The sequence below is a fragment of the Crocodylus siamensis genome, chromosome 3 (assembly GCF_052110815.1).
Source record: "Crocodylus siamensis isolate JL-2025a chromosome 3, ASM5211081v1, whole genome shotgun sequence".
Taxonomy (NCBI): Eukaryota; Metazoa; Chordata; order Crocodylia; family Crocodylidae; genus Crocodylus; species Crocodylus siamensis.
Genome location: NC_143397.1, coordinates 180,326,703 through 180,351,847, shown reverse-complemented (window position 1 = coordinate 180,351,847; position 25,145 = coordinate 180,326,703). Strand labels below are relative to the sequence as shown.

Sequence of the window (25,145 nt, the reverse complement as noted above, 5' to 3'; positions counted from 1 at the left end):
CTGTCTGAGAACAGCCACCTTCAGGTCAGCAATGGACCGTCCAAGGAGGTTAGTGTCCTGCCACAAGCTTGCGTCTCTTCCTGTAGCTGATGCCAGAGCGGTGTTCATTCTGTTGTGTAGGGATTGGCCCATCAGTGTAGACAACAGAAGGGCACTGTAAATAGATGATGATGATGATGAATAATCAGCAGTGCTCAATGTTTTGCCCTCCCCCACCCCGCCTGCCCCATGTGTCAGGATCAAGGCCCTAGGGCCCATGTGGGGATTGGATCCTGTGCTGCCCTGCATGCCTTCTCTCTCTGTGGGTAGCCCCACTGGCCAGATGACCTGGCACTGGGGGCTGGATCTGGCCTGCGGGCAAGTGGCTGAGTACCCCTGGTGTACGTGCATTGATGGAGTTGCAAACGAATGAGCCTTGGATGTTATAATCCATGCTACTGGATCCAGTGGTGATGTGGTCTCTATTGGTGTAGGTTGCTTGACAGACTCTGTTTGAGGTTGAAGGGTTGCCTGTAAACCAGGACTGTTTTGTCTCCCATAACTATTTTGAGACAGTCATCCTTTTCCAGGAGGGGTTGAGGTTCTTTAACTGTATGTCTCAGGTGTTCAAGTCAGGGGGCTGTAGGTGACAGTCAGAGGGACTCTGTTGTCTTTGTCCCAGGGTTGATATTGTAGCAGGTCAGAGTGGGGTCTGGGCCTAGCTTTGTTGGTTTTAGTAGCTACAATTTTGGGGTTGTATTCTAATTATAAGAATCCTTGCTCCAGATCCTTAAGGTGTGCATCCCTGTCAGAGTCCATGTAGCCAGAAACTCCTTCTGTGATGGTGCCAATGTCAGAGACAGTGCAGTATCCTGGGTTCCCAGTTTGTAGGTCTTGGGTAATAAAATAAAAGTTGCTTGGCATGGGCTTCTGGGAGGTGGAAGAAGCAATCCTTTCCTGCGTTTTCCAAGGTAGATCCTGTAAGAATTTATCCAGTTCCTTCTGATATTGTGCCATGGGGTTTTTTGTTGGTTATGTACTGTATATACTCTGTTTTGTCCAAGACAGCAGAGACAACCTCCTTATCAGCCAGTTGTGTGATTATATCCAGGTTGTTTTTAAGGCTGAGAATGGCTCTCTGTTTTGCAGGACTGAGGTTGTAACATAAATAACATTTTTCTTCACAATCTCAGGGTGGACACAGAGGTAGAAACAGTTTATACAGGTCCAGAGTGGGGCTGTGGCTCTCAGGTAGAATCCAGGAGCTGTCCTTGTGCTGTGTATGCCTCAGTTCTGCACCAGGTTGTTTGTTGCATGGCTCCATGTCATGGAAATATTCCCTCAGTCTTAGGTGGCAGAGAAAAGTCTCAAGATCTCTATACAGCTACGCTGTACTGATTTGTGAAGTAGGGCAGAAAGACCACAGGATAGTACAGTCACCTTAACTGGCCTGAGAGTGTGGCTGGATAGGTTGATGACATTACATTGGATTGTAGGGTTGCTGTTGGAGCTTGAAAGTTTGGAAAACTTTGCTTCCCCTTTCTTTAAGGAGTGAAGCTGTTTGTGATAGACTCGATGGATACAGAGATCTCTTTCTGGTAAGTGGCTTTTATATGTGAAGGATGGCTGTTCTCACACAGCAAACTTTAAAAAAAAGTATTTGAACTGGAAATTGTGGAACAAGAAGTCATCCACAGACTGGATTGCATTAAGTATGGTTTAAACAGGGACAACGTATTCTTATCCCATTACCTGGAATAGTTTTGTTCATATGGCTTGTTTGCTTGGCTCTCCTAGAATGGTCCCCCTCCCTCCCCATCCCTCTCCCTCCCTTGTCTTTTGTATTCTAGTTTCCTCTCCTTCTTAAACTCTGCTTTCTACATGCCCTTTCATAGCATCTGAAGAAGCAAGCTGCAGCTCACAAAAGCCTGTGCTATATATCTACTTTGCTTAGTCTGTAAGGTGCTAATTTAACCTGCCTTCTACTTGACTTCAGACTACCACAGGTAACTAACATCTCTATGACCATATGTTTCAGAAGTTTCATTTTTACCAAGAGTTGTCATCCCACATCTTAAAAAGAGAAGCAAAATAAATGCTATATTAGGTCACTCTAATATCATTACATCTAGTGATACTTCCTTTTTGGAAAATACAAAAATGTATCCTTAGCTACTGCTACGGTGTTCTCTTGAACATGATTTTGTCTTTTTTTAGGCAACATAGGGATCCTGCACTTGGAGTATATCTTTATGCACACTGAAGACAGCATTATCACTTCACATTGTCTTTAATGGGAAAAGAATTGTAGCTAGGCTACGGACAGTTGTAGCGTTACAAAGTGCTAAGGCACTTGGTAGCGCTACAAAAATAAAGCACTATGACAGTAGCACAGCCCCCTGGCTAGAGTGCTACAAAGTCTCCTCCAAGGCTTGCTCTCCAGCCAGGCAGCAAGAGGGGCTCCTACTTGGCTTCTCCCACATCCAGGGGAGTCTGTCAGTGATCAGTGGGAGCAGCTGATCACTGATCCAGGGAGGGAAGGAGAGAGCCTTATACTGTAGTGGGGTACCAGTGGTAAAAAGGCTGCTTTCTTTGATGCCAGCACTGGCATCATGTAGAGGCAGCAGTAGCAGAGAGGCTGTGTTGAGCTTAATTATGGGGGTGTTTGGGGTACTTACGGAATATGGAGTCAGCACCAGAATTTGATAATTTGATACATTGCATCGTGACACTGAAGATTTAATTTGGATCCATTTTCAAGCTTTTCAGTCGTATCGGTATGAATAGCCCAATTAGAAATCACAATCAATATATTAACTGAAATCTGAGTTTTTCTTTTTTCTTTTGAAGATTCGTTTACCTATCTTGCATTTATTAAGCCATCTGATAGCTGCCATTAAAAAACAATAGACCATAACACTGAAAGCTCAGAAATAGAAAATGTTACACTTTTTTCCTGTTTTTTCAATAATACTCATAATTTGCGTTTATAGTTCCTTTGCAGAGAAGCAATGCTTGTGAGTATAAAAATGCATATCCAGTCATATGAAACTGTTGGTGTTGTTTTTAATGAATGCTGAAAGTGAAAAATTGATGTCTTGTGTATGTAGGGACATTAGTTGGAACAGTGATTGCAAAAGACTTGGATGAACCTTTGACTCTGCACACCACAATAAGATACCGAATTGTGCCCAACACACACATGTCTGGAACATGCTCCGCATTTGGTATACACAGAGAGACAGGTGTAATCACTGTAATTTCACCAGCACCAGACAGAGAGGTAATTTTTATCTAAAATATAATGTTTATTTTGCTTCAAATACAATGAGAAGATTATATATAGAGAAATATGGCTAATGAAGGGAGAGGCACAATATATGGCATAAAATTTGAGGGACCCAAATTTTCTAAAGCTTGGGGAAAGACAATAGGATTTGGGTGAACTGCTTCTATTTTCCTGAAATCATGCAAGAGTGGAGCAAGAAGGTGAAACTGAAATTCCTGAAATACTTTGTCACTGCCTCTTCAAAGATAGTGACAGTAGGAAATAGAAATGGGAGGGAGATGTAGTTACTGTGTAGAAACAACAGAAGGTGATATAGTCAAGTTCTAGGGACAAGAAAAGGACTAAGTTAAAGCAGACTGTATTGTAAATAAAATGCATGATATTCTGTTAGTTTCTTTTTAAAATCTTGCTTTGGTGTATAGGGCTTGATGCAGGCCTAAATAAAACTTGACAACTATTAGCAATTTCTAACTAGTTTCTCCTTCGCTGACTTAGCCTTTATATATGTAGAGTTACTGATAATGCTGCTGATAATGGAACCAAAAAAGAGTTAAGGAAAGGTATAACAAAATTAAAAGAGGCCCCACAATCCTGGGTAACAGATACTACAGAAACACAAGGGAAACAAAAAGCAAAGAGAAAATTAATGAAGGAGGATAAAGAGCAGGAAGTAGTCACATTTCTCCTTTGGTGTCTGACATGGCTAACAGGTTTCTAGTAAAGCTTTTTGAATGATATGCTGTTTAGCTGCTTAAGAGACTTTGTTGTTTTTCTGTTTTTTGATAATAGAAAAGAATTACAATTTTAATAATGAAGCTTAAAAAGGGGGAGGGAAAAGTAAAGGATCTTGCTCTGCAGTCAGTGATACTGCAAACAATGCATTTTCAGCTATAACCTTTTTTATGTTCCTTTCCAGATGGTAGGCAAATGTATACTCCATGTAGAAGCAAGAGATATGGGAGGTCAGCCTTTTGGCTTGTGCAATACAGGGACGGTTGAAATTGAGATTGAAGATATAAATGATAATGCACCACAGTGTGAAAAGAAGCCTCAGTGTACTGTAAGTTTTCTTTACAGTTATGCCACTAATAGTTACAAAGCTGCCTGCTTTTTGTGAAACTCTGATCACGTCCTGGTCTCTCTCACTATTCCTGCAGGATATAGGTCTTGTTTCCTGGGGTAGATGGGCTGCTTCCTCATGTTGCAAGAAAAGAGCAGATGCAGTTACATTCTTCTAAGTAGCAAAGGAGTGTGGGGGGCCTAGCTTCACTACAGTTTGTCTTCTAGGGCTTCTGGTCTCCTTTTGCCATATTCTGAATGAATTTTGTTACAGACCTAAGTGGAGGGTCTTCTAAGATGGATTTTAGGTGGTTGGCCAGATGTGCTGTCTAGAGCAGTGGTTCTCAATCTGCTTGCGATAGTGGGCCACACTTGCAGCTCTCAGTGTGTCATGTGGGCTGCACCCCATGGCTGAGGGGGCCCCCAGCTGCCAGGGCAGTGGAACCAGGGCCAGGGCCCACAGACCCCTGCCTCCTCCCCAGCAGTGTCCGAGCCCTGGCTGCCACCTGCAGTGGTGGCTGTGGCTGGAGCTGAGTGTGGAGTTTGGCCGCCTCTCCCCCACAGGTGGCAAGGCTGGAGTGAAGCCTGTGGAGGGGGTGGATGTGGGCTGCCCACTGTGGGCTCGGGGCATTCCACCCTGCTGCCCTCCCCTTGGGTCCTCCATTGCTTAGTGGGTGAGACCTAGTGCTGTGGGGTGGGGAGGCTTAGTGCCACCATGGGTGTGCTGCTCTGGCAAGGTATCCTCTGTCCCCCCAGCAGCAGTGGTGGCATGGAGTTGTGCCACCCTTTGTTGCTGGGTTCACAGGGGGTGCCTTGAACCAGTGCTGGGTTCACAGGAGATGCCTCATCATGGCAGTATGGGGCTCCCAGCAGTAGCACCGAGGCTCCCTGCCTGGACTGCCACAGAGGCCTCTGCGGGGAGGGCAGCATGGAGGAGAGCCCCAAGCTCAGAGCAGGCAGCCCACATCCACCTCTGCCTCACACCCAAATCTGGGGGGCACATGCCCACACCATGTCTCTCTCCCTGGGAGTGCACAAAGCAGCAGGGAGCTGACCTCCTGGATGAGCCCCTGTGTAACGCAATCCTGCTCCCCATCTATGTCACACAGCTGCCCATTCCTGCCCCAACCCCAGGCACCATCCCAGCTGGGCAGCGCCCCCAGCCCCAGTCCTTCCCTACTCCCTCCCTCAATCTGCCTGCCTCCTCCTCCCCCCCGATCCCCTTCCCTACATAGATTTACCTGGAGGGAGCTGTGGGAGCTGCTCTCCATGCTCCCTGGCTGCCATATGCCTGTGCACAGGCACATGGTGCCCCTTGCCCCCAATTGCCCTCCTCTTGCTCCTCGCAACTCCTTCCAGGCTGCCAGCCTGCAAGGGTAAACCTGCCATTTTCCACACTTTTCTCCCTGACTAACAAACTGGACAGCAATCTTTACTTAAAAAAAAAAAAAAAGAAAAAAAAAGAGAGGATGTCACATGGGCTGCAGCAGCATGCTGATTGGGCCAAGCGCAGCCCACAGATTGAGAAACACTGATCTAGAGGCTTATGCATGTTGGAAGTTGTGCTGATATAAGAAAACTGCAAATTTAAATGCCTGTAGTTATACAATTATAACTTACTCCCTGGATAAACATACAGATTCTGGAATAAGAGTGTCTACAGTGCCAAGTACAACTGATAGTTAAATTTTATTGGGATAATATTACCAGTGCAATTTCCCATGCTGACAAACCCTTAGGGGTAGGTAGCTGCTTCATTATTTTACTTTTGCCCTAACGCCTTTCAATTATTAGTCTTGTGTCTATGTCAAGAGTATCTTGAAACTGTTTATTCATTGTCAGTATTCCAATTCACATACTCAGAACTCAAACAGTCACCACATTATGGCTCCAGATCCATATTCATCCCAGCCAGCATTGATTTGTAAAGAACAAATCATCTAAAACCAGCTTCATTTCCTCCTTAGACAATGTACGGTATTTACTCAAATCCAAGGAGAGGTATCCTCCCCACTATTTAACATTGGGGGCAGAGGGTGCCTCTCACTGGATTTTAATACAAAGCAGTTTGGGCGGGGGCGGGGGGAGGGGAAGGTGGCTTCTGCACTTCTGTCTCTGGCCCTAATTTGGGGTTGAAGTCGGTTGCAGCTGCTGCCAGCTCCTTGTTACCTCCCCAGTTTCTGCCCCAGCCTTACTACCTCTGCCTCTTTCTTCGGTCTCTCACCTACCACCTCCACCCTACTCTCTGGCTCTGGCATGTCTTCAGCCCCACAGAGCACATTGTTGCTTCTGGCCCAGCTGTTGCTGCAGCTATGGCAGATTGAGCCCAGTGATCTGCCACCACTGCAACACCGCTGCTGCATGGCTGGACTTGGGCCAGACCAACAATGTGCCCCATACCCTGGGCTGGAATGGGGTCAGAGCCAGAAGTGAAGCAGCAGCAAGGGTGAGCAGGGGGACAGAGGCTGCAGGGAGGGACAGGTACCAGGCCAAATGGTGGGGGGAACCAGTGGCAGGGGACAATGTATGTGTGGAGAGGGGCAGATGGGTCCCTTAACTGCTGCCTGTTCCTTTGCCATTGCTTGACCCACTGCAGGGGAGGGGGGCATGAGATCTAAGACAACCCTCCAGTAATTAGATCCTATACAGAGGAAATAATAACAAATTTAAACATTTTCCATGTACAGAATTTTAATTATTGGGCGGGGTCCTCAAATTCAGAGTTGTCTTGTATTTGGGCAAATATATTAACTAGGTGCATGGATGAAGGGAATGCAGTGGACATATATGCATATTTGGAATTAATAAGGTTTTCAGTAAAGTATACCTGACATTTTCATTAGCAAATTTAAAAAACGTTGGCTATGTAAATTAAGATGAGATAGATAAATAATTGGCTCAATAACTGCTAATTATAGAAAAATCAGTGTTGGAATCACTGGCGGTTTCATGTAAGGTTTCACATTAACTTGCATCTTGTGCAGACAAATTCAAGGTGGTACACCTAGAGAAGAATACAAATGCTGGGAGATAACTGGCTGAGTGCCTGAGAAGGGTCTAGAGCTTTTGGTGGATCACAAACTCAACATGAATCAGCAGTGTGATGCAGCTGCCAAAAAAGCAAGTGCTATTTTAGGATGCATCAATAGGGTGGTTGTTAAAATTAGGCTTAAGATCTAGGAGGTAATAGTATCATTTTACTTTGTAAAGAGGTTCGAATGCAAGCTGTATGAATGGAGGTTAAGAGAAGTGGCCATGTTTAGGTTGCAGAAGAAGCAATTAAGGAGGGGGGACATGGTAGTAATCTTCAAATATCTGAAAGGCTGGCATAAAGAAGAGGGAGAACAATTTTCTCCCTTGCCACAGAGGGTAGGACACAAAGCAATAGCTTAAACTGCAGCAAAGTAGATTCAGAATAGGAAATATCAGGAAGAAAATAAAACAACTTTTGTAGTATTACAATAGTGAGGTGATGGAATAGGGTGCCCAGGTTTTCTAGAAGAGGTGGGATGAATAATAGACAGGGATGATTTAGGAGTAGCATTGCTGCAGGGGGTTGGACCTGGTGACCCTTGAGGTCCCTTCCAACCCTATGATTTTATAAACCTATATTGTGAAGGCAGACTCAGAGACGCAAGAAAACTTCCTTTGCAATTCTAGTTTTTCCTAACAGACCACCTGGCTCAACAACAGCTGATGCAAACTCAACAGCTTTATAATTAATAGCTATAAACTACCTTTTAGTCTTTGTCTGTTAGCCTAGATTTAGAAGTTATTTATTAATCTTGCTGCATATTTTTGCTTTTGAAGGTGAGCAGAGCCATCATTTTTAAGTCTGTCAAGGAACAAAGATGATTATTTAATCATCAGATTAGTTTCTTCTTAAATGGTTCTTCTTTTCAGGACAGAGACAATGGATTTTTAATATGCACATGTGCAGGCTAAATATCATTGGAGGCTTTGGCTGTTACTGTAATATAAACTGTTTATTAGCTCTTTCAACATGTAACAGTTCTTATCTACTCCAGTAAAATAATCATTTTTAATATGCAATCACAATCAATCTCCTGTGCATTTCCTGTAGACATACAGAATAAATATTAAAAAAACAAAAATCCCACATGCATTCATCTTCCATTTGTGCTAGAACATATCTCACCCCAGACTTCCTGTAACATTCAGAAGGAACTGTGGGATTTTACCTACTTTGCTATCGGACACTGGTCAGACAGCAGTTGGAATACCGCGTGCAGTTTTGGGTGCCACACTTCAAGACAGATGTGGATAACCTGGAGAGGGTCCAGAGAAAGGCCACTCATATGGTTAAGGGCTTGCAGGCCAAGTCCTACAAGGAGAGACTAGGGCATCTGGACCTCTTCAGCCTCCGCAAGAGAAGGTTGAGAGGCAACCTTGTGCCTTGTGGCTGCCTATAAATTCATCATGGGGGCACAGAAGGGAATTGGTGAGGCCCTACTCAACAAGGTGCCCCTGGGGGTCACAAGAAATAATGGCCATAAGCTAGCAGAGAGCAGATTTAGACTGGACACTAGGAGGAACTTCACAGTTAGGGTGGCCAAAATCTGGAATGGGCTCCCAAGAGAGGTGGTGCTCTCCCCTACCCTGGGGGTCTTCAAGAGGAGATTGGATGGGCATCTGGCTGGGGTCATCTGAACCCAGCACTCTTTTCTGCCTATGCAGGGTCCCTTCCAACCCTAACATCTATGAATCTCTCTTTCCTAGCGCTTTACCTGTCAGTGCTGTACATGCAGAGGGGATCGAATGCCACAACTGATACCATTTAAAATCAACAGAGCAATCAGATAAATCAACAAAAGGTCCACACCAGATTATGATACTACTTAAATCACTAGGAGTTTTGCAAGGAAAATTTCACCTATGGCTGCACAAAAGAGACTTTACACAGTTTGTTTTTCTGTGACATACTGAAAAAGACATCTCCTACCTTACTTATTTCAGAATTTAAGACATTGCATTTAAACACAATTTAAGTTTCACTGCTATGGAAATAACAATTTTTGTTGATTATAACAGAAAAAATCTTGTTTATTTCAGTATGTAGTACAAATAGAAGAAAATAGAGCAAATGTGACATTATTGAGAATTCCTGTTTCTGATGCTGATAAGCCTTACACAAAGGCCTGGATTGCTCGCTTCTCCATTACGAAGGGAAATGATGATCTTGCTTTTACTATTGCAACTGATAAAAAGACAAATGAAGGGCTACTATGTCTTACTAAGGTAAGCAAAGATGAAAATACCAGCTAAAAATTGTGTTTGGTGTTTTTCAGGGTTACTTTAAACCAATAATTTAATTTTCATTTTTGTTATTGCCATAAATTCAGATTAGTTAATCTGTTTCAATTATGTGTCAGCTTTTGACTGACACTGTTTTAGAACAGTGGAATCTGGGATTTATTTTACAGTACAGTTCTTTGGCAAAAACATGAAGCGAACTGTATAAGATATATTTAGAGAAATTTAACAAAGTGGTTATGTGGATTTTACTTTTTTCCTAATTTTTGCTGGGAGAGGAGGGAGGAGGAATAGTGGAGGGGTTGGGATGAGGCAAGTAGCTTTTATTATGGCTTTCAAAGAGATTTTATAATTCTAGAATAGCTTGTTTTAAAACTCTGTGTTAACCTTTTGGTTTTGGAAGCTGTACTGCCTGTCTGTATTTGTATAGGATTTAGAAGGAGGCCTGTTCCCAAGAAGTAATCAGTATAAATTTCATCTGCTTCAAGAACATGCTTGATGCACACTTATGCATTCAAGAATATTTCTATAAACAATCTCAAGCTTCAAATAGCTTCAACTTTGAACAGGCAGTTTTTTTTCTCTATAACAAGACAACAGTAATAAGTGAAAAAGTATCAATTCTAGTTTGATGGGTAAGATTTAGAATTGTTAAAATGCAGAATGGTAAATGGAGAAGTTAAGGGTAGAAATTGGACAGGTTCCAGTTGTGATATCAGGTGGACTTATACTGTTTGAATGTGTAGAATTTTGTTAGTGATTTTGTCATTAAAGTCAGCATAGATGCCATGGTACCAAAGAAAAACAAACTCATTTTCAGATAGTAATTGTTATGTTATTTGCATCACAAGTTCAGAAGCTATTGTTATTAGTAAAGTATAACTCAGAAATACATTCATGTATGCTAACAAGTAAGAGCCATTTATTAGGGGCAGCAGAAAGGAAAAGCTGAATGTAGTCTAGATATAAGGTCTTGCTCAGGTAAGTACAGTGAGAGAGATGCACATTTAATTCTTAATTTAGCTTCAGCAGCTGTCCAGCAGATGGGTGATAGTGAAACCTTGTCTGTGGTGCTCCTTAAGATCTTTCAGGCCCTTTTTTTGAAAAAGTTTCTATTCAGTCATTTCTGAAAGTCAGGTCCCTCCTTAAAATGCCTCAGATTAGAAGTTCAAATAATAAGGTACCCTTAATAAATAGCTATTTTCTAAAATCTTGGCTACATATGACTTTGCCTGTTTTTTACAATAGTGATGGGAAAGTTGTAGCAAATGTTATCCCTCATATAAATGAAATGCATTTATTTCACAGGGACTGGACTATGAAAACAGCAGACAGAGGACACTTGAAATTACAGTAAATAATGAAGACCCATACATACTAGACCCACATTCAAGAAGCCTGGTCACATGCATATGTAGTATTATAATTAACGTGATGGATGTTGATGAGGGACCAGTGTTCAGTCCTCCGACATTATGTATAGAGGTTCAAGACTGTGACAAAATCGGAACAGTGATCGGCAAATACACAGCAGTGGACCCAGAAACTGGAAACAGAGAAGGCATATGGTATAAATAATTTTCCTATATGGATTTATTTAGCATTTGGGAAATAAATTTAAACAAATTAGCCTTATATAAAGTTGGGGTGTTTTTTTAAACAAACATTTTACTCTTAATAGCTATCGAATAGCACCTGGCCAAAGTGATTGGATCACCATTGATGAAAAAACAGGTGAACTCCGAACCAATAAAGTTTTGGAAAAAGAGACTTTAGGAGTGAAACATGGTGAAAGGAATATTACAGTCCTGGGAATCGACCGAAGTGAGTACCAAATATTATAAACTGCCCATGTTCTTTATAAAGGAATTGTGTGCTCATAAAAATAGTCATGGAACTATGCTATCAGTTTGCTGTAAGACTGTAATGAAGACAAACTTGTTACTACCGCACTCTTTTTGGCAATAGTAGTTGTCCTTAATGGACGTTGCAGCCCAAATTCCCCACTTACAGGAGGAGGAAAAGAATATCATTGTTTGCTGGAAACTGGGGCAGCAACTCCATACAAGACAGGACCCCATTTTCAGAATACTTACAAGCATCTGCAACGGGGGTCGCGTTTCCAAAAAAACTTAGTTCTGTTTTATAATGTATTTAATACTTATGTAGTTATTTTAAAATCTAGCCCATTCAGTGGGGAGCACCATTCTTCTTGCTCCTCCTCTTCCCCTCACCCCACCTTAAAAATTTGATTTAAAAAAAAAAAGAGACATAAGACCAGAGGAGGGAGGGAAGCATGTTTGTATATAATGTAAATACAGTATTACAGCTCTGTGACCAAAGACCTGTAAAAAGAATCTGTATGAAATGATAGAATTTAGCATGCTGCTTTTACAAGCTTTATAGTCAGTTATCTAAATTCTCAGTTTTTTCACATGCTCATGTCACGTGTGAGCAGTGGATCAGGATATCAGATTAGGAGAGGGAGTTCACTAGTTTTGTTGGTTGCTGTCACAAGGAGGACCTGACTAGCCTGCAGGCCCTACAAAGCCAGGAGACTTCCCAGGGCAGGCTCTGCTTAAGGATGCCCTTTGGCAGTAATCAAGAGGGAAACGGAGATTTTCTTTTTTATGGGAGGTTTGTTTTTTTAATTAATGTTTTTGGGGTTTTTTTAGCTTGTTTTGGGGGTGGGGAAGGGAAGGAGTTAGGTGTGGTTATTTTTCTTTGGTGGTGGGGAGGGGAGTGGAGTGTCAGCTGCTGCACCTCTGTAGAAAAGATGGGGTATGAGCTTGGAGGTAACACTGGGGGAAGGGGAGGATGATCTCCTCTGGTGTTGACATATGGTGGCAAGAGTGAATGGGAGAAGTTTTCTTGTAACTGGTTGTGCAGGGGCAGGTCCAGGGGAGTGAACTGGTGTAGTCACTCCACCCCAGAGAAAAGAGCTCTGGTCTCAGCTGGCAGATGCATGTGCAGCAAGTTTACTGCCACAACTGCATTCCACTTTGCAGCATCTTGGATCTGCTACTGTGGATGTGAGTGGCACTTCTGAGGAGGCATGGTTGGGACTGGTGAAAGGATTTGCTTGTATGTGTTTTTTTGGGCAGAGAGGTGGGATTTGGGGGTGGTTGGAGTTCTCTGGTATCTTCTCTCTGAGTGGTTTGTTTATTGTAAGCTACTCTGAGCCTTTTGCATAGGGTGGGATATAACTCTAATATCTAAAGAATAAAATATTTAGTTATATAGTGATATTGCATTATTGTACCCCTCCCCATAAATGGGACAAAGGGACGAGAGTGGGGATAATAAAGACCTACTTCTGACTAATCCATGTTCCCAAGACAGACAAACAACCAAACACAATGCAGGCATACCTTCCTGGTGCTCCCTATGCTTCCTGTTCAAACAAATGCTCTCATTTAGTTTGAATGGGATTGGATAACCTGTATCGGTATAAAAGTGATTATTGGAAGGAAGGAACAAGAGGCGGGATTTTTACACAAGATTTTGAAATTAAAATATCCTGCACTGTAGATAATTTCCTAGCAATTCAAGACAGATCTTATTACTAAAGAACCATCTCCCTTTTTCATCCAAAAGGCGGGACTTGCAGTTTCATATCTTCCCATCCCTCATTGCTTGAAGGGCAGGGGAGTAGGCAGAGGGTAGATATTTTCTTCAGTGGAGTAGAGGTGATGGGAGAGAACCATTTCAAACACCATTTTCTCTGTGTGCTACCAGAAATTCCTAGTTCAGCATCAGTTTTTCCTCCTGATTTCATTTTCATTATGTGATTTTTTTTTTTTTTTTTTGAGCCTACACATCACTGAAAAGAGGGGGGAAAAGAGCTCTGTGGAATAAGTGATTTCCTCTTTCCAACCAAGCCACAGACAGCTAGAGACATGACACTTCTCTTTTTAATGAAGATGACAGTTTAAATCTACTTTACTTTTAATACTTGGCTATTTAACGTGAATTAAATGAACAATCCATTTTACATTGGTGAGTAATAAGCATTAAACTTAAAAAAACCCAGCTTATACTAATATTACAATTTCTGTGTTGTAGGTATGAAAACAGGTACTGGAACAGTAAGGATTATCTTGAAATGTGGGAACAAGACTCCCCCAAAGATAATTAGGGCAAGAGCCACTGCATGCAGAAATGGAAGGCCAGTTTGCTTTGATATATTTGATCCAGATAAAGAACCCTATGCTGCGCCCTTCAAAGCCCGCATTGCTGATGAACAGATGAATTCATTGTGGAAGATAATACAAAATGATGGTATGCAAAATTAGCTGCTGCTGCTACTACTACTATTATTTTTAAGAATAGTAATGGTCCTAATTATTGTATCTCAGAAGTAAGATAATTTGACTGTGCCTCCTAATCTGATATAGTTAGAGATTATTAAGTGATTACTTAATGTCTTCTATGTGTCTTCACCACCTAGGAAATTGCCTACACCCAACCTTGGGTCAGGACTTTGATTTTGTGCGTTGCCTCCAAGGGAATACCCTCAATACAGAAATATATATGAGTGTGGCCCTTTGCTATCCTCTTGAATAGGTATATGGGGTAGATCAGGGATAGATGGACTTATCTTCCACAGTAAGGTCAGAACTCTGGATAAGTCTTTCAAGATCCCAGAATTTAAGGAGTTAAAGAGGCTGGTAGTGTTTTCTGAGGAGTACAAGGCACAATCTGGCTCTCTTTTTAGGAGAGTGAAAGTGAGTCATAGGGTTGGAAGGGAATTTACGGGTCATCTACTCAAACCCCATTCATGAATGAAGGAATGTTACTCCTTAATGATCTCTTTCCAAAGCTTATGCAGCCTCCTTTTGAAAAACTTCAATAAAGAAGTGTAGAGGCACATTGATACATCAGTACCGATATACAGAAACTTGGCTGTATTGAAAACTGGCCTGAAGCGGCCAGTAATTTGGCCGATAAATGCCAGTGTGTGCACACAGCTGCAGTACAGCATGCAGGCAGCTAAGAGCATAGTCCAGCTGTGAACAGCTAGTAAGTCTGTTGTAGTGGAAGGGCATGGGGTGGGGGCAGATCAGTGACCCCTGCGGTGAGGGAGGAGGCAGGGGAAGGAGCTGCCCAGCAGGGCAGGGTATGGGACAGCACCACAGCCTGTCCATGGGGTAGGGGGAGTGGGAGGTAGCTCCAGCTGTTGTACACTTCCTGAGAGGGCATCTTGGGGGGGTGCCCCCCACATCTGCACAGGATGGGGCAGGTGGGCTGCAGCTATGGGCTGGGGCTATGCCAGGCTCTTCTCAGTTGGAGCTGGGCTCAAGGGCTGCGACACTGGGAGGGGGGCCATGGAGGGGGCTGCAACCACCCCAAATTTCTCTTTAGCCCCTCCCCGTAGTCCCGCTCCCAGCACTGCCATTGCCTGCCCAGTGTAGCCCTGGTTCAAGCCCTCCACCCATGTGCCAGAAAGAGCTGGGGTTGTGCTAGGCAGGTGGTGGCAGTGCTTGGAGCCGCACTATGGCAAAATTTGGGGTAGCTGCAGCCTCCTCTGTAGTCTTCCTCCCAGTGTCCCTGCCAAGAACAGGCAGGTGCAGTCCTGGCTCCAGTCCCTGTCCTGCCCCATGCAGATCCACGGCACATGTCCCCCCCATTTTGCCCTGGGGTGCGTGCAGCAGCGGGATCCACCCCCTTGCTAATGAGCTGTGGCTATGTCCAATACCCCGCCCCACTCCGGCGGGGCAGCGCCTGACCCCTCCTTCACCACAGGGGCTGTTGATCTGCCCCCCTCATGCCCCTTCCCTCCCCCTCCACCACAGATTTACCAGCTGCACACAGCTGTATCAGAAATCAGATCGGGATCAGCCAATATGCCTCCTTCAATATCAGCTATCTGTATCAGCCCCCAAAATCTCTATTGGTGCACCCCTAAAGGAGAGCTCACTTTTTTTTCTTTAAGTGTCATTGTCCCTGACCACTAAGCAGGAATGACAGAGGTGCTTCCAGCTTTCTTCCTCTTACCTTTACTTTCTGTGGACACAAAGTCTGTCCCATAAGCACCGAAGAGCAGGAAGGGGAGGGGTAGGCCATGCTCAGCAAGCTGTGCTTTTGATCCTTCTGTAGTTGGTAGAGGAAGAGGGCTAGACAGCACTGAGCAATGGCCATGCTTTAGGGCCAGCCGTTGCAAGCCAAGACCTAGCATCTGTTGCTAACTGCAAAATGTGCCTGACTCCTCACTGAAAAGCTAATGTGCTGTCCTCTTCTGCCTGCCTAGAGATACCACAGATGCCTTGCTCCTCTCCTGGGATAAATTAATGCAGTTCTAGAACAGCCCTTGCTACTTAGCAGCCCATGCTCTTTTCTCCTCTTTCATAGATTTCATAGACATTAGGGCTGGAAGGGACCTCGGGAGATCGTCGAGTCCAGCCCCCTGCCCAAAGGGCAGGAAGTCAGCTGGGGTCATAGGATCCCAGCAAGATAAGCATCCAATTTACTCTTGAAGGCGTTCAATGTAGGCGCTTGAACCACCTCCGCTGGCAGACTGTTCCAGACCTTGGGGGCTTGGACAGTAAAGAAATTCTTCCTTATGTCCAGCCTGAAACGGTCTTGCAGGAGTTTGTGACCATTCGACCTCGTCATCCCATGGAGCGCTCTGGTGAACAGATGTTCCCCCAGATCCTGGTGGTCACCCCTGATAAACTTGTAGGTGGCCATCAGATCACCCCTGAGCCTGCGCTTTTCCAGGCTAAAGAGTCCCATGGCTCTCAGCCTGTCATCGTAAGATCTGTTTTCCTGACCTCTGATCATGCGCGTGGCTCTCCTCTGGACTCTCTCAAGCTTCTCCACACCCTTTTTGAATTGTGGAGCCCAAAACTGGACGCAGTACTCCAGCTGCGGCCTCACTAAGGCCGAGTACAAGGGGAGAATGACGTCCCGGGATTTGCTCGAGAAGCATCTATGGATGCACGCCAGCATTTTGGTCGCTTTACTAGCCGCAGCATCGCATTGCAGGCTCATGTTCATCTTGTGGTCAATGATGACCCCCAAGTCTTTTTCTTCTGTAGTGCTAACCAACGTAGCACTGCCGAGCCTATAAGGGTGCTGCAGGTTTTTCCTTCCAAGGTGTAGAACCTTGCATTTTTTGGTGTTAAACACCATGAGGTTCTCGTCTGCCCATTTGCTGAGCTTGTCCAGGTCAGCCTGGATCACCCGCCTATCTTCTGGCGTGGATGCTTTGCCCCAAAGTTTGGTGTCATCGGCGAACTCGGCTAGTCCACTTCTGACTCCAATGTCCACATCATTAATGAAGATGTTGAACAGTATGGGTCCCAGGACAGAGCCTTGAGGGACCCCACTGGTCACAGGGCACCACGATGAGTGACTGCCATCTATCACAACCCTCTGGGTCCGACCACGAAGCCAATTTCCCAGCCAGCGGATCGTGGTGGAGCCAAGGCCACAACTGGGCAGTTTGGCCAAGAGGTGATCATGGCATACCAGATCAAAAGCTTTTTTGAAGTCAAGATATATGACATCAACCTCTTCTCCCTTGTCCAGGTGATAGGTCACCTGGTCATAGAAGGAAATGAGATTGGTCAAACAAGACCTACCCGCAACAAACCCGTGCTGGCTGTCCCTTAGGATGTTAGCCTGGGCCAGTCCCTCAAGGATGGCCTCCTTAATAAACTTTTCTAAGATCTTCCCCAGGATAGAACTCAGGCTAATGGGCCTGTAGTTAGCCGGATCCGCTCTCCTCCCTTTCTTGAAGATCGGCACCACGTTGGCCTTCTTCCAGTCTTCGGGCACTACACCAGAGCACCAGGAGTTTTCAAAGACCCGTGCCAGGGGCTGGGCTATGGCGCTTGCCAGCTCCTTGAGTACCCTGGGGTGCAGGTTGTCAGGGCCGGCTGGCTTGAAGGTATCCAGCTTCTCAAGGTGTTCCTTCACGAGGTCAGCATTGATGGAGGGTAGGGGATCCCCCTCACCCAGATTTTCCTGTCCCATAGCAGGCATGGGCATCCCGTGTGACTGATGAAAGACTGACACAAAGTAACTATTTAATAGGTTGGCTTTTTCCTGGGCGTCAGTTGTCAGTTGCCCCATCTGGTTTAGCAGGGGTCCAACGTTACCCTTGCTTTTCCTCCGGCTCCCCATGTATCTGAAAAAGGACTTTTTGTTGTCCTTGATGCCTGAAGCTAGTTGGAGTTCAGTTGCAGCCTTGGCTTTCCTGGTTTGGTCCCTGTAGGACTGGACCAGCGCGGAGTAATCCTCCTTGGAGGTGAATCCCGTCCTCCATCCTTTGTAGGATTTCCTTTTTAGCCACAGTAGGTCTGCTAGGTCTCTGGAGAGCCAGGGGGGCTGCTGTGCCTTCTTGCTGCCTTTCCTCCATGTTGGAATAGATTTAGCTTGTGCACTGAGGATCGCTTCCTTGAGAAGCAACCACTCTTCTTGAACTCCCAACTCCCTGTGGTCATGGTCCCTGAGGGCCTGACTGACTAGCCTCTTGAGCTTGTCAAAGTTGGCTTTTCTGAAGTCAAGGACTTCTGTGTTGCTGACTGACTTGCCAGTTTTACGGCAGATGGTGAAGGTGATCAGCTCGTGGTCGCTGTCACCCAACTTCCCATCAATCACTAGGTCGCCGATTAGGTCGTCCCCCGTAGCCAGTACCAGGTCAAGCAGCGCTTTGCCTCTCGTTGGCCCATAGACTTCTTGAGTCAGGTAGAGGTCATCCACGCACGAGAGAAAGCTTTGCGCCCGCTCAGATTTAGCTGAGTGATCTTCCCACGAGATGTCCGGGTAATTGAAGTCACCCATGACAACCAAGGTCCTGGAGCAAGCGGCCTCAGTCAGTTCCCGGGCGAACTCCTGGTCAAGCTTGGGACTTTGAGTGGGAGGTCTGTAGTAGACTCCCACCGTTGTGTCCCCTGTGCCGAATTCCCCACGAATTTTTACCCAGAGGGTCTCTAGCTGTCCATGCCGGTCGCCAACATCAGCTTGCAGGGACATGTAGCTTTCCTTCACATAGAGAGCTACACCCCCGCCCCTTTTGTCAACACGATCCCTCCTGTACAGGGTATAGCCCTCTATCCCCGTGGTCCAGTCATGGGTGGAGTCCCACCAGGTCTCCGTTATCCCAATGACATCGTATTTCTTTGCACTGAGCAGGAGGATGAGCTCATCCTGCTTGTTGCCCCGGCTCCTGGCATTAGTTTACAGGCAGGCAAGTGTCCCCTTGGGGGCTCTTGCCTTGCCCACAGATTGTGCCAGGGCTGGGGCAGGGGTGGGCTCCCTTAAGTGCCCCTTTAAGTGCCTTGGTCCGCTGGCTTTGCAAGGGCCATTCAGCGGGCCAGCAGGGGCAGTAGTCCCCCCATCCCCCAGCGGGCTTAGTTTAAAGCCTGGTGGAGCAGGTCAGCCAGCCTGGCTGAGAAGAGCCTCCTCCCCAGGGGAGAGAGGTGGAGGCCATCTCTTCCCAGCAGCTCGCTGCCTCTCCCTCCAAAGAGCGGGCTGTGGTCATGGAAGCCAAAGCCTTCCCGATAACACCAGCGCCGCAGTCTTTGGTTCACCGCATGGATCCTCCTCTCCCTCCTCAGCCCATAGCCCGAGACTGGGAGGATCGATGAAAACACCACCTGAGCTCCCAGACCCCTAAGCCCCGCTCCCAACTCCCTGTAGCGCCTCATGACCTGGCTGGGGGTGCTCCGAGCCGTGTCATTGGTGCCCACATGAATCAGGAGCATGGGATAGTGGTCTGTGGGCCGGAGGAGCTGCGGGATCCTCTCCGCAATGTCTCGGATGCGGGCCCCCGGGAAGCAGCAGACTTCCCGGGCTAAGGGGTCGGGGCAGCAGATTGCCCCCTCAGTGCCCCGCAGGATGGAGTCTCCCACAACAAACACCTTACGCTTTGTCTTGGGAAGAGCGGGGCCAGTAGCTGCGGTCGAGCCTGGGTTGCCTGCGGGAGCCGGCAACTGCGTGGGCTCTGCTGGGGCTGCAAGAAGTGCGAACCTGTTGCTAAGCTCCGGCGGGGCAGGGGCCTTGGTGCGGCGGGCCTTGGGGCCCTTGACCACCTTGGTCCATGCCCCTGACTGGGCAGACCGGGAGGTCCCAGAGTCCTCCTTAGTCGTGGAGGGAGACGGAGCTCTCCCCTGCGGCTCCCGGGGGAGAAGGGCCTGGCAGTAGGAGTCTATCTTCTGCTCGCAGTCCCTGATGGCACGCAGTCTCTGGACTGTGGCCTGGAGCTCCTCCAGCTGGCGCGCCAGAGACCCCAGCAGGGAGCAGACCCTGCAAGGGGAGGTGGCCATGCTCCCGGGCCCCAGAGCCTGAAAAAGGGACAGGCAGCCCCCGCAGCCAAGAGCCAGGGGCTCCGTCTGCGTGGAGCCCGGAACCATGGGCTCCGTCTGGGTGGCCGTCTCTGAGGTGCCCAGTGGAGGGGCCGCAGAGCCTGAGGGGACCCTCGGGGTGCAGCGTGTGCCCATCCGTGTCATGCCTCTCGTAGGCTGGCTACGGCTGGGGCTGACTACTCTGGGGGGGTCACAGGCAGGGTCTCACACCCTCCCCTGCGCGAACTCCGCGCTAACTCAAGCGCCTGTTTACGCAGCCTGTTCGCGCGGCTCCAATCACGGGGCTGGGCCAAGTAGGGGCCTGGGCGGGGGCTTGACCCGGTCCGGCACTAGGCAGTGGCCTCCTCCCAGCAAGCGAGGAGTTAACCCCTTCCCACCATGAGCCTGCTTACCTCCGGCTGTGCTGGGGGTCGGCAGGGGGCTCGGCGGCTGCTGAGGGGGTGTCTGGGGGGCTTTGGGGGAGTGGGGGCGCAGCGGGCTTCACCCGCGCGTCTCTCACCGCTCCGGAGCCTACGTGAGTGTGTTTTGTTTTTTTTTTATCCCCGTTTGGCGGGCCCTTTTAAACTGCGTGCATGCGCAGTGGGCCTGCCGTCGGGGAACGCTGGCTTCTCAGGCCAGGGGGGCCCTGCTCTACAGGAGGGGGACTGGTGAGTACCCCCTCCTTCACTCCTCTCTCCCTGGGGGGCTGGGCCAAGTAGGGGCCTGGGCGGGGGCTTGACCCGGTCCGACACCAGGCAGCGGCCTCCTCCGAGCAAGTGAGGAGTTAACCCCTTCCCACCACAAGCCTGCTTACCTCCGGCTGTGCTGGGGGTCGGCAGGGGGCTCAACGGCTGCTGAGGGGGTGTCTGGGGGGCTTCGGGGGAGTGGGGGCGCAGCGGGCTTCATCCGCGCGTCTCTCACCGCTCCAGAGCCTACCTGAGTCATCTCATGTAGCTTTGATAAGGGGAGGATGTAGGGCCATCCCCCACCATTTGGGTAGATATAATCTATTTTATATTTACATATATATAATGTTTGCACACACAAACACACTCTACTGGTAAATCAAAAGAGCTAGAAACAGAATCCATAACAATAAAGAGGTACTGTCAGAGATGAGCTGTCAAAAGAGCAGGTGCTAATGAATCGATACACTAGTCACAAGAGTAAAAATAAACAAGTCTCCAGCAACAGAATGTGGTAGTTTTAAGTACAGCTTTTACTAAAAACATAATAATATATAATATAGTTTATGTTATAGTAAGTAATAATGTGACTGTAGAATAAAACTATTTAATTTATAATTTTTGTTTAAAAACCATACAATAAGATTACACATTTTGTTCAACTTTAGCTCATTATTTGTGTGACTAACATTAACAGTTCTCCTTGGGAATATAAAACAAGCTGTGACTCATTAGAGAGAAGCCACATTCTTTTCATTAGACCAGAAATTTAAGATTTTCTGCTGCTGGTCATATCCATTTTCCTCTTACTGCTTTAAAGAATAAAGATGACCAAATATAACAATTTCAAGCATCTATCCAGTCACAAGAGTATATTCTATCTGAATCTGGAGTCCCACATCATGTACCCATAACAACTGTAGATTTCATTTAAATAAATTGCAGTCTAGAAATGGAAGGTATACATTCAAAATTTCTAAATGAATTTAAACATAAAATGATTGAGTTGATAGCAAATATATAGCATCTCGGTAAAAGCAGCTCTTGCTCTTAGGTCTGAGGACTGGAAGGTACATGTGTTGCCTTAGAATTGGTCAAAACAAACAGAGACCAAGCGTCCGTCCCCCACCCCACCTCCTTTTGGATGCTTTTCTCTCTTAACCTCTCTTAAGGAGTGTCTAGATGAGCGGACATTTGTTTCCCCAGGGACAAGTAGCAGTAGCACACCTTGTGCCTCTGCTGCTTGTCCCTGGGGAACACCCATGCCACGTATGCTCTGGCATGCAGCAGGTTACCCCAAGTGCGGTAGAGGCTGGGGCTAGCAACGGTGCTGGCCCCACTAGCCTTACCTGGGGTTGTTGGGTCCTCCCAGGGCTGCAGCCATGGTAGGAAACCTGGTCAGCAGGCGTGTGGCCAAAAATTAGGTTCTAGATGCGAAAAGTTATAACAAATTTATAAACTTTCCATGTCTAGAATCTAATTATTGGGATCATCTTAAATTCAGTTTGGTCTTGGATTCAGGTAAAGCTGGTAAATCTTAACTGTGTATGCAATGTTACAACTCAGGAAAAACACCTTAGATTCATTGTAGATAACTTTTCTAAAGTTATCAGCTCAATGTACAGCCAATCAGAATGTAGTGGTATTGGAAAAGGGTCCACAGAAAAGCAGCTAGGGCAGTAGCTGCCATGCTGGAGAGACTAAGAAGACTAGGACTCTTCAGTCAGGGAAAGGGAAAGGTTGAGTGAATACATGATAGCTATCTAGAAAATCATGAAGAACACAGATAAAATGCATATGGAACTGTCATTCAACAAATCTCATCATACAAGAACTAGGGGACCACACTGAAATTTTCAGGAGGCATGTTAAAAAGAAACATATCTACTTGTTCTCTTACTTCATTTTGAAGTAATGCCCTGTTTAATCAAGCATTTTTGGGGTAAGAGTGGAAGGGTTGTAAATTTGGCTAGTAGAGCCCTGATCTTTGACTGGGACCACAGGGAAAAAAAAAAAAAAAACAATCTGCAAAAGGCTATTTGTGGTGAAGTGACAACGTTTGCACCGAGAACGCACATTTTAGATCTGCACAGGCAAATTATTCAGGTTAATCAAGAAGTGGGGAACATGACAGAACTGTACCAAGTCAGAAAAGTTAAGTTGGATGCTTCTTATTATCATTGTACTGTATATGAAAGGGATATTAAATGAAATTGAAAAGTAACAAACATAAAAATGCCAGAGGAAATGTTTACACAATTTAATGCTCATCTGTGAAACACAGTAAAACATGATATTAACAGTCAAGAACTGAGCAGACTCAGAAGTGATAGGAAACTAATAGGATTAATGACAGCACATTAGGTAATCCAAAAGATATTTGTGAAGGGATAAGGCAAGAATATTTAGAAGGAATGCAAGTTTTCGTGTATCAAAGCAAGAAAAAAAAAAATCAGCAAGTGAGGGTGATGCTTCTCCAGTGACCACCCTGTACATAATTATTCACAACCAGTATTTTATATGTTGTTTTTAATTATCTGCTTTAAAGCCTCAGCAAAAAAACAAGATATTGGACTTTGTGAACTGTTCACTTGAGTGGATATGGCAGTTCTCAGGCTAAAGAACTGAGAATGGATTAATTAACTTTTCTCTCACTAAATAACAAAGTCCAGAGACCATCTATTTAATTATCAGACACTTAACCTGGCATTTTTGTGAAAACATTATATAATTTAAATGAATAAAACTGAAACAAATTGCAATCTTTCAAACCTGGATCTTCAGAGAGGACTGTTCATTTCCAATTGTAATAGATTAACCAAGTACAGATAAATGGCAGGAGGAGGAGGGAGTAAATCCCTCAAAATAGTTTATTTGCAGTATAAACATAACTGAGTCAACTTTAAGCTACCTGTCTCGGGTACCAGTAGTAGCATGGAGCTGAGTTCGTATAGAAACTGCAGGGATGTTGACAAAATTTTACAGTGTAAATTTGTACAGAAAATTTGCTTTCTTATAGAGTAACAGAAGATGATAGAGGTCTGAGTAGCTGTACCCTCATTTCCATATAGATTTTCACAGATTTCATTTAATACATTTAATACCAATGGCTTCTGTAGGACATTGTTAATATTGCCCACCAATATAACATTGAATGCTGGATTGGTTTGGTTTCTCTTTTGCAGGTAAATCTATATGTCTACAACCGAAAAAAAATGCTCAGATTGGAAATCATAAAGTTCCTCTTCTAATAAGTGATAATGGAGGAAAGCAAGAATGCACTGATCTTATAATTGACCTCTGCGATTGTACTAATGAAGGTTTATGTAAAGGCACCTTGGACCCACGTTTACCTCCTGAAGCAGATAATTTCTCTCTTGGAGCAGGGGCCATCCTTACCATGATCTTAGGATCACTGTTACTGCTGTGTAAGTATATTTGAATATCCTATATAAGATGCAGAATATTCCATCTCAAAGTTCTGTCTCTGTGACAGAATTCTGTTAACCACTTATTCGATGATGTAGCCATCAATAGTGCAGTTTCTGTGCATCTTCTATAAAAAAAAAAAATTGTGCATCTTCTGCAAGTGCATTAACATATATCATATATGATTTCTGTAAACTGGGTTATATGTTTGTATTAGTAAAGAGGAAGTCAAAGAGGCATGCCTTGCACTTGAAGTAAGAAGGTATGGTTTTTAGTGGCTATTATGTCCTGTGGTTGTTCATTCCAAAAAAGCAATATCTGGAAGAGGTCAGTCTTCTGCACGGTGGGGTTTAAATGTATTCCCTTGGTTCCCCAACACTTTCATGAGGTGGTATGACTGTTGTGATGATGGATCTGACCTCTGCTCATCATCATCAGTGCCACTAATGCTGTTTCTGAAATGAAATGAAATCATGCGCTGCATATAAGAAGTGCAAAAATCTAGAACTTTTGGTTCCAAAATAATACCTTTTATTAGACCAACTGAGAAATTGCAAAACAAAAAAATATTTTTCTGCATACTTTCAAGCTCATGCACCCTTCATTCCCTCACAGCCCCAAATGGCTGCTTTTAACAAGTGGAAAAATCAAGTTTTTACAGAAGTAGTAGTGTATTCACATAATGCACTGATAACTTGCATTCATTTTAAAATATATGCTTTTTGAAATAGGAGTGTTGTTTACAAGTATGAAATAAATGGCTCATGCTAGTCACACTTAACCTTTTACCTCTTCAAATGTAAAAATAAACCAACCTAAAATATTAGTACACTGTACAGTACCTCTATTCCTCTTAGAAGGAAACACAAAATCCAGTATATTGTTTGAGCAGATTTTTAAACATCTATTTCCTTTCTTCAGTAATATTGATAACACTTTGTGGCTGTTGGGGAACTGCAGCAGTAGGCAGAGCAGTGACTGATGACTGTGCTAATCACAACTTAATTATATCAAACACAGAAGCACCTGGAGACGTAGTGATGGTGAGTTGTCCTTAAATGTAGAAATCTGTTAATTTGAAAACAGTTCTCAGTTTCAGTATTTATGACCTGTGGTGCCACTTATTCCCAGTGTAAA

General features: G+C 45.2%; 1 protein-coding gene across 2 annotated transcripts in view; it reads left to right on the top strand.

Moving 5' to 3' along the window:
- Window positions 1–25,145, top strand: part of DSC1 (desmocollin 1) — a 52,879-nt gene that overhangs the window by 17,532 nt on the left and 10,202 nt on the right. For both annotated transcript variants that reach the window (XM_090039868.1, XM_090039869.1), the window contains exons 7-14: window positions 3,090–3,262; window positions 4,185–4,328; window positions 9,401–9,586; window positions 10,910–11,169; window positions 11,283–11,425; window positions 13,667–13,882; window positions 23,765–24,007; window positions 24,930–25,051. In XM_090039868.1, coding sequence (XP_089895994.1) covers window positions 3,090–3,262; window positions 4,185–4,328; window positions 9,401–9,586; window positions 10,910–11,169; window positions 11,283–11,425; window positions 13,667–13,882; window positions 23,765–24,007; window positions 24,930–25,051 — 1,487 coding nt within the window. The remainder of the gene's footprint in view (window positions 1–3,089; window positions 3,263–4,184; window positions 4,329–9,400; window positions 9,587–10,909; window positions 11,170–11,282; window positions 11,426–13,666; window positions 13,883–23,764; window positions 24,008–24,929; window positions 25,052–25,145) is intronic.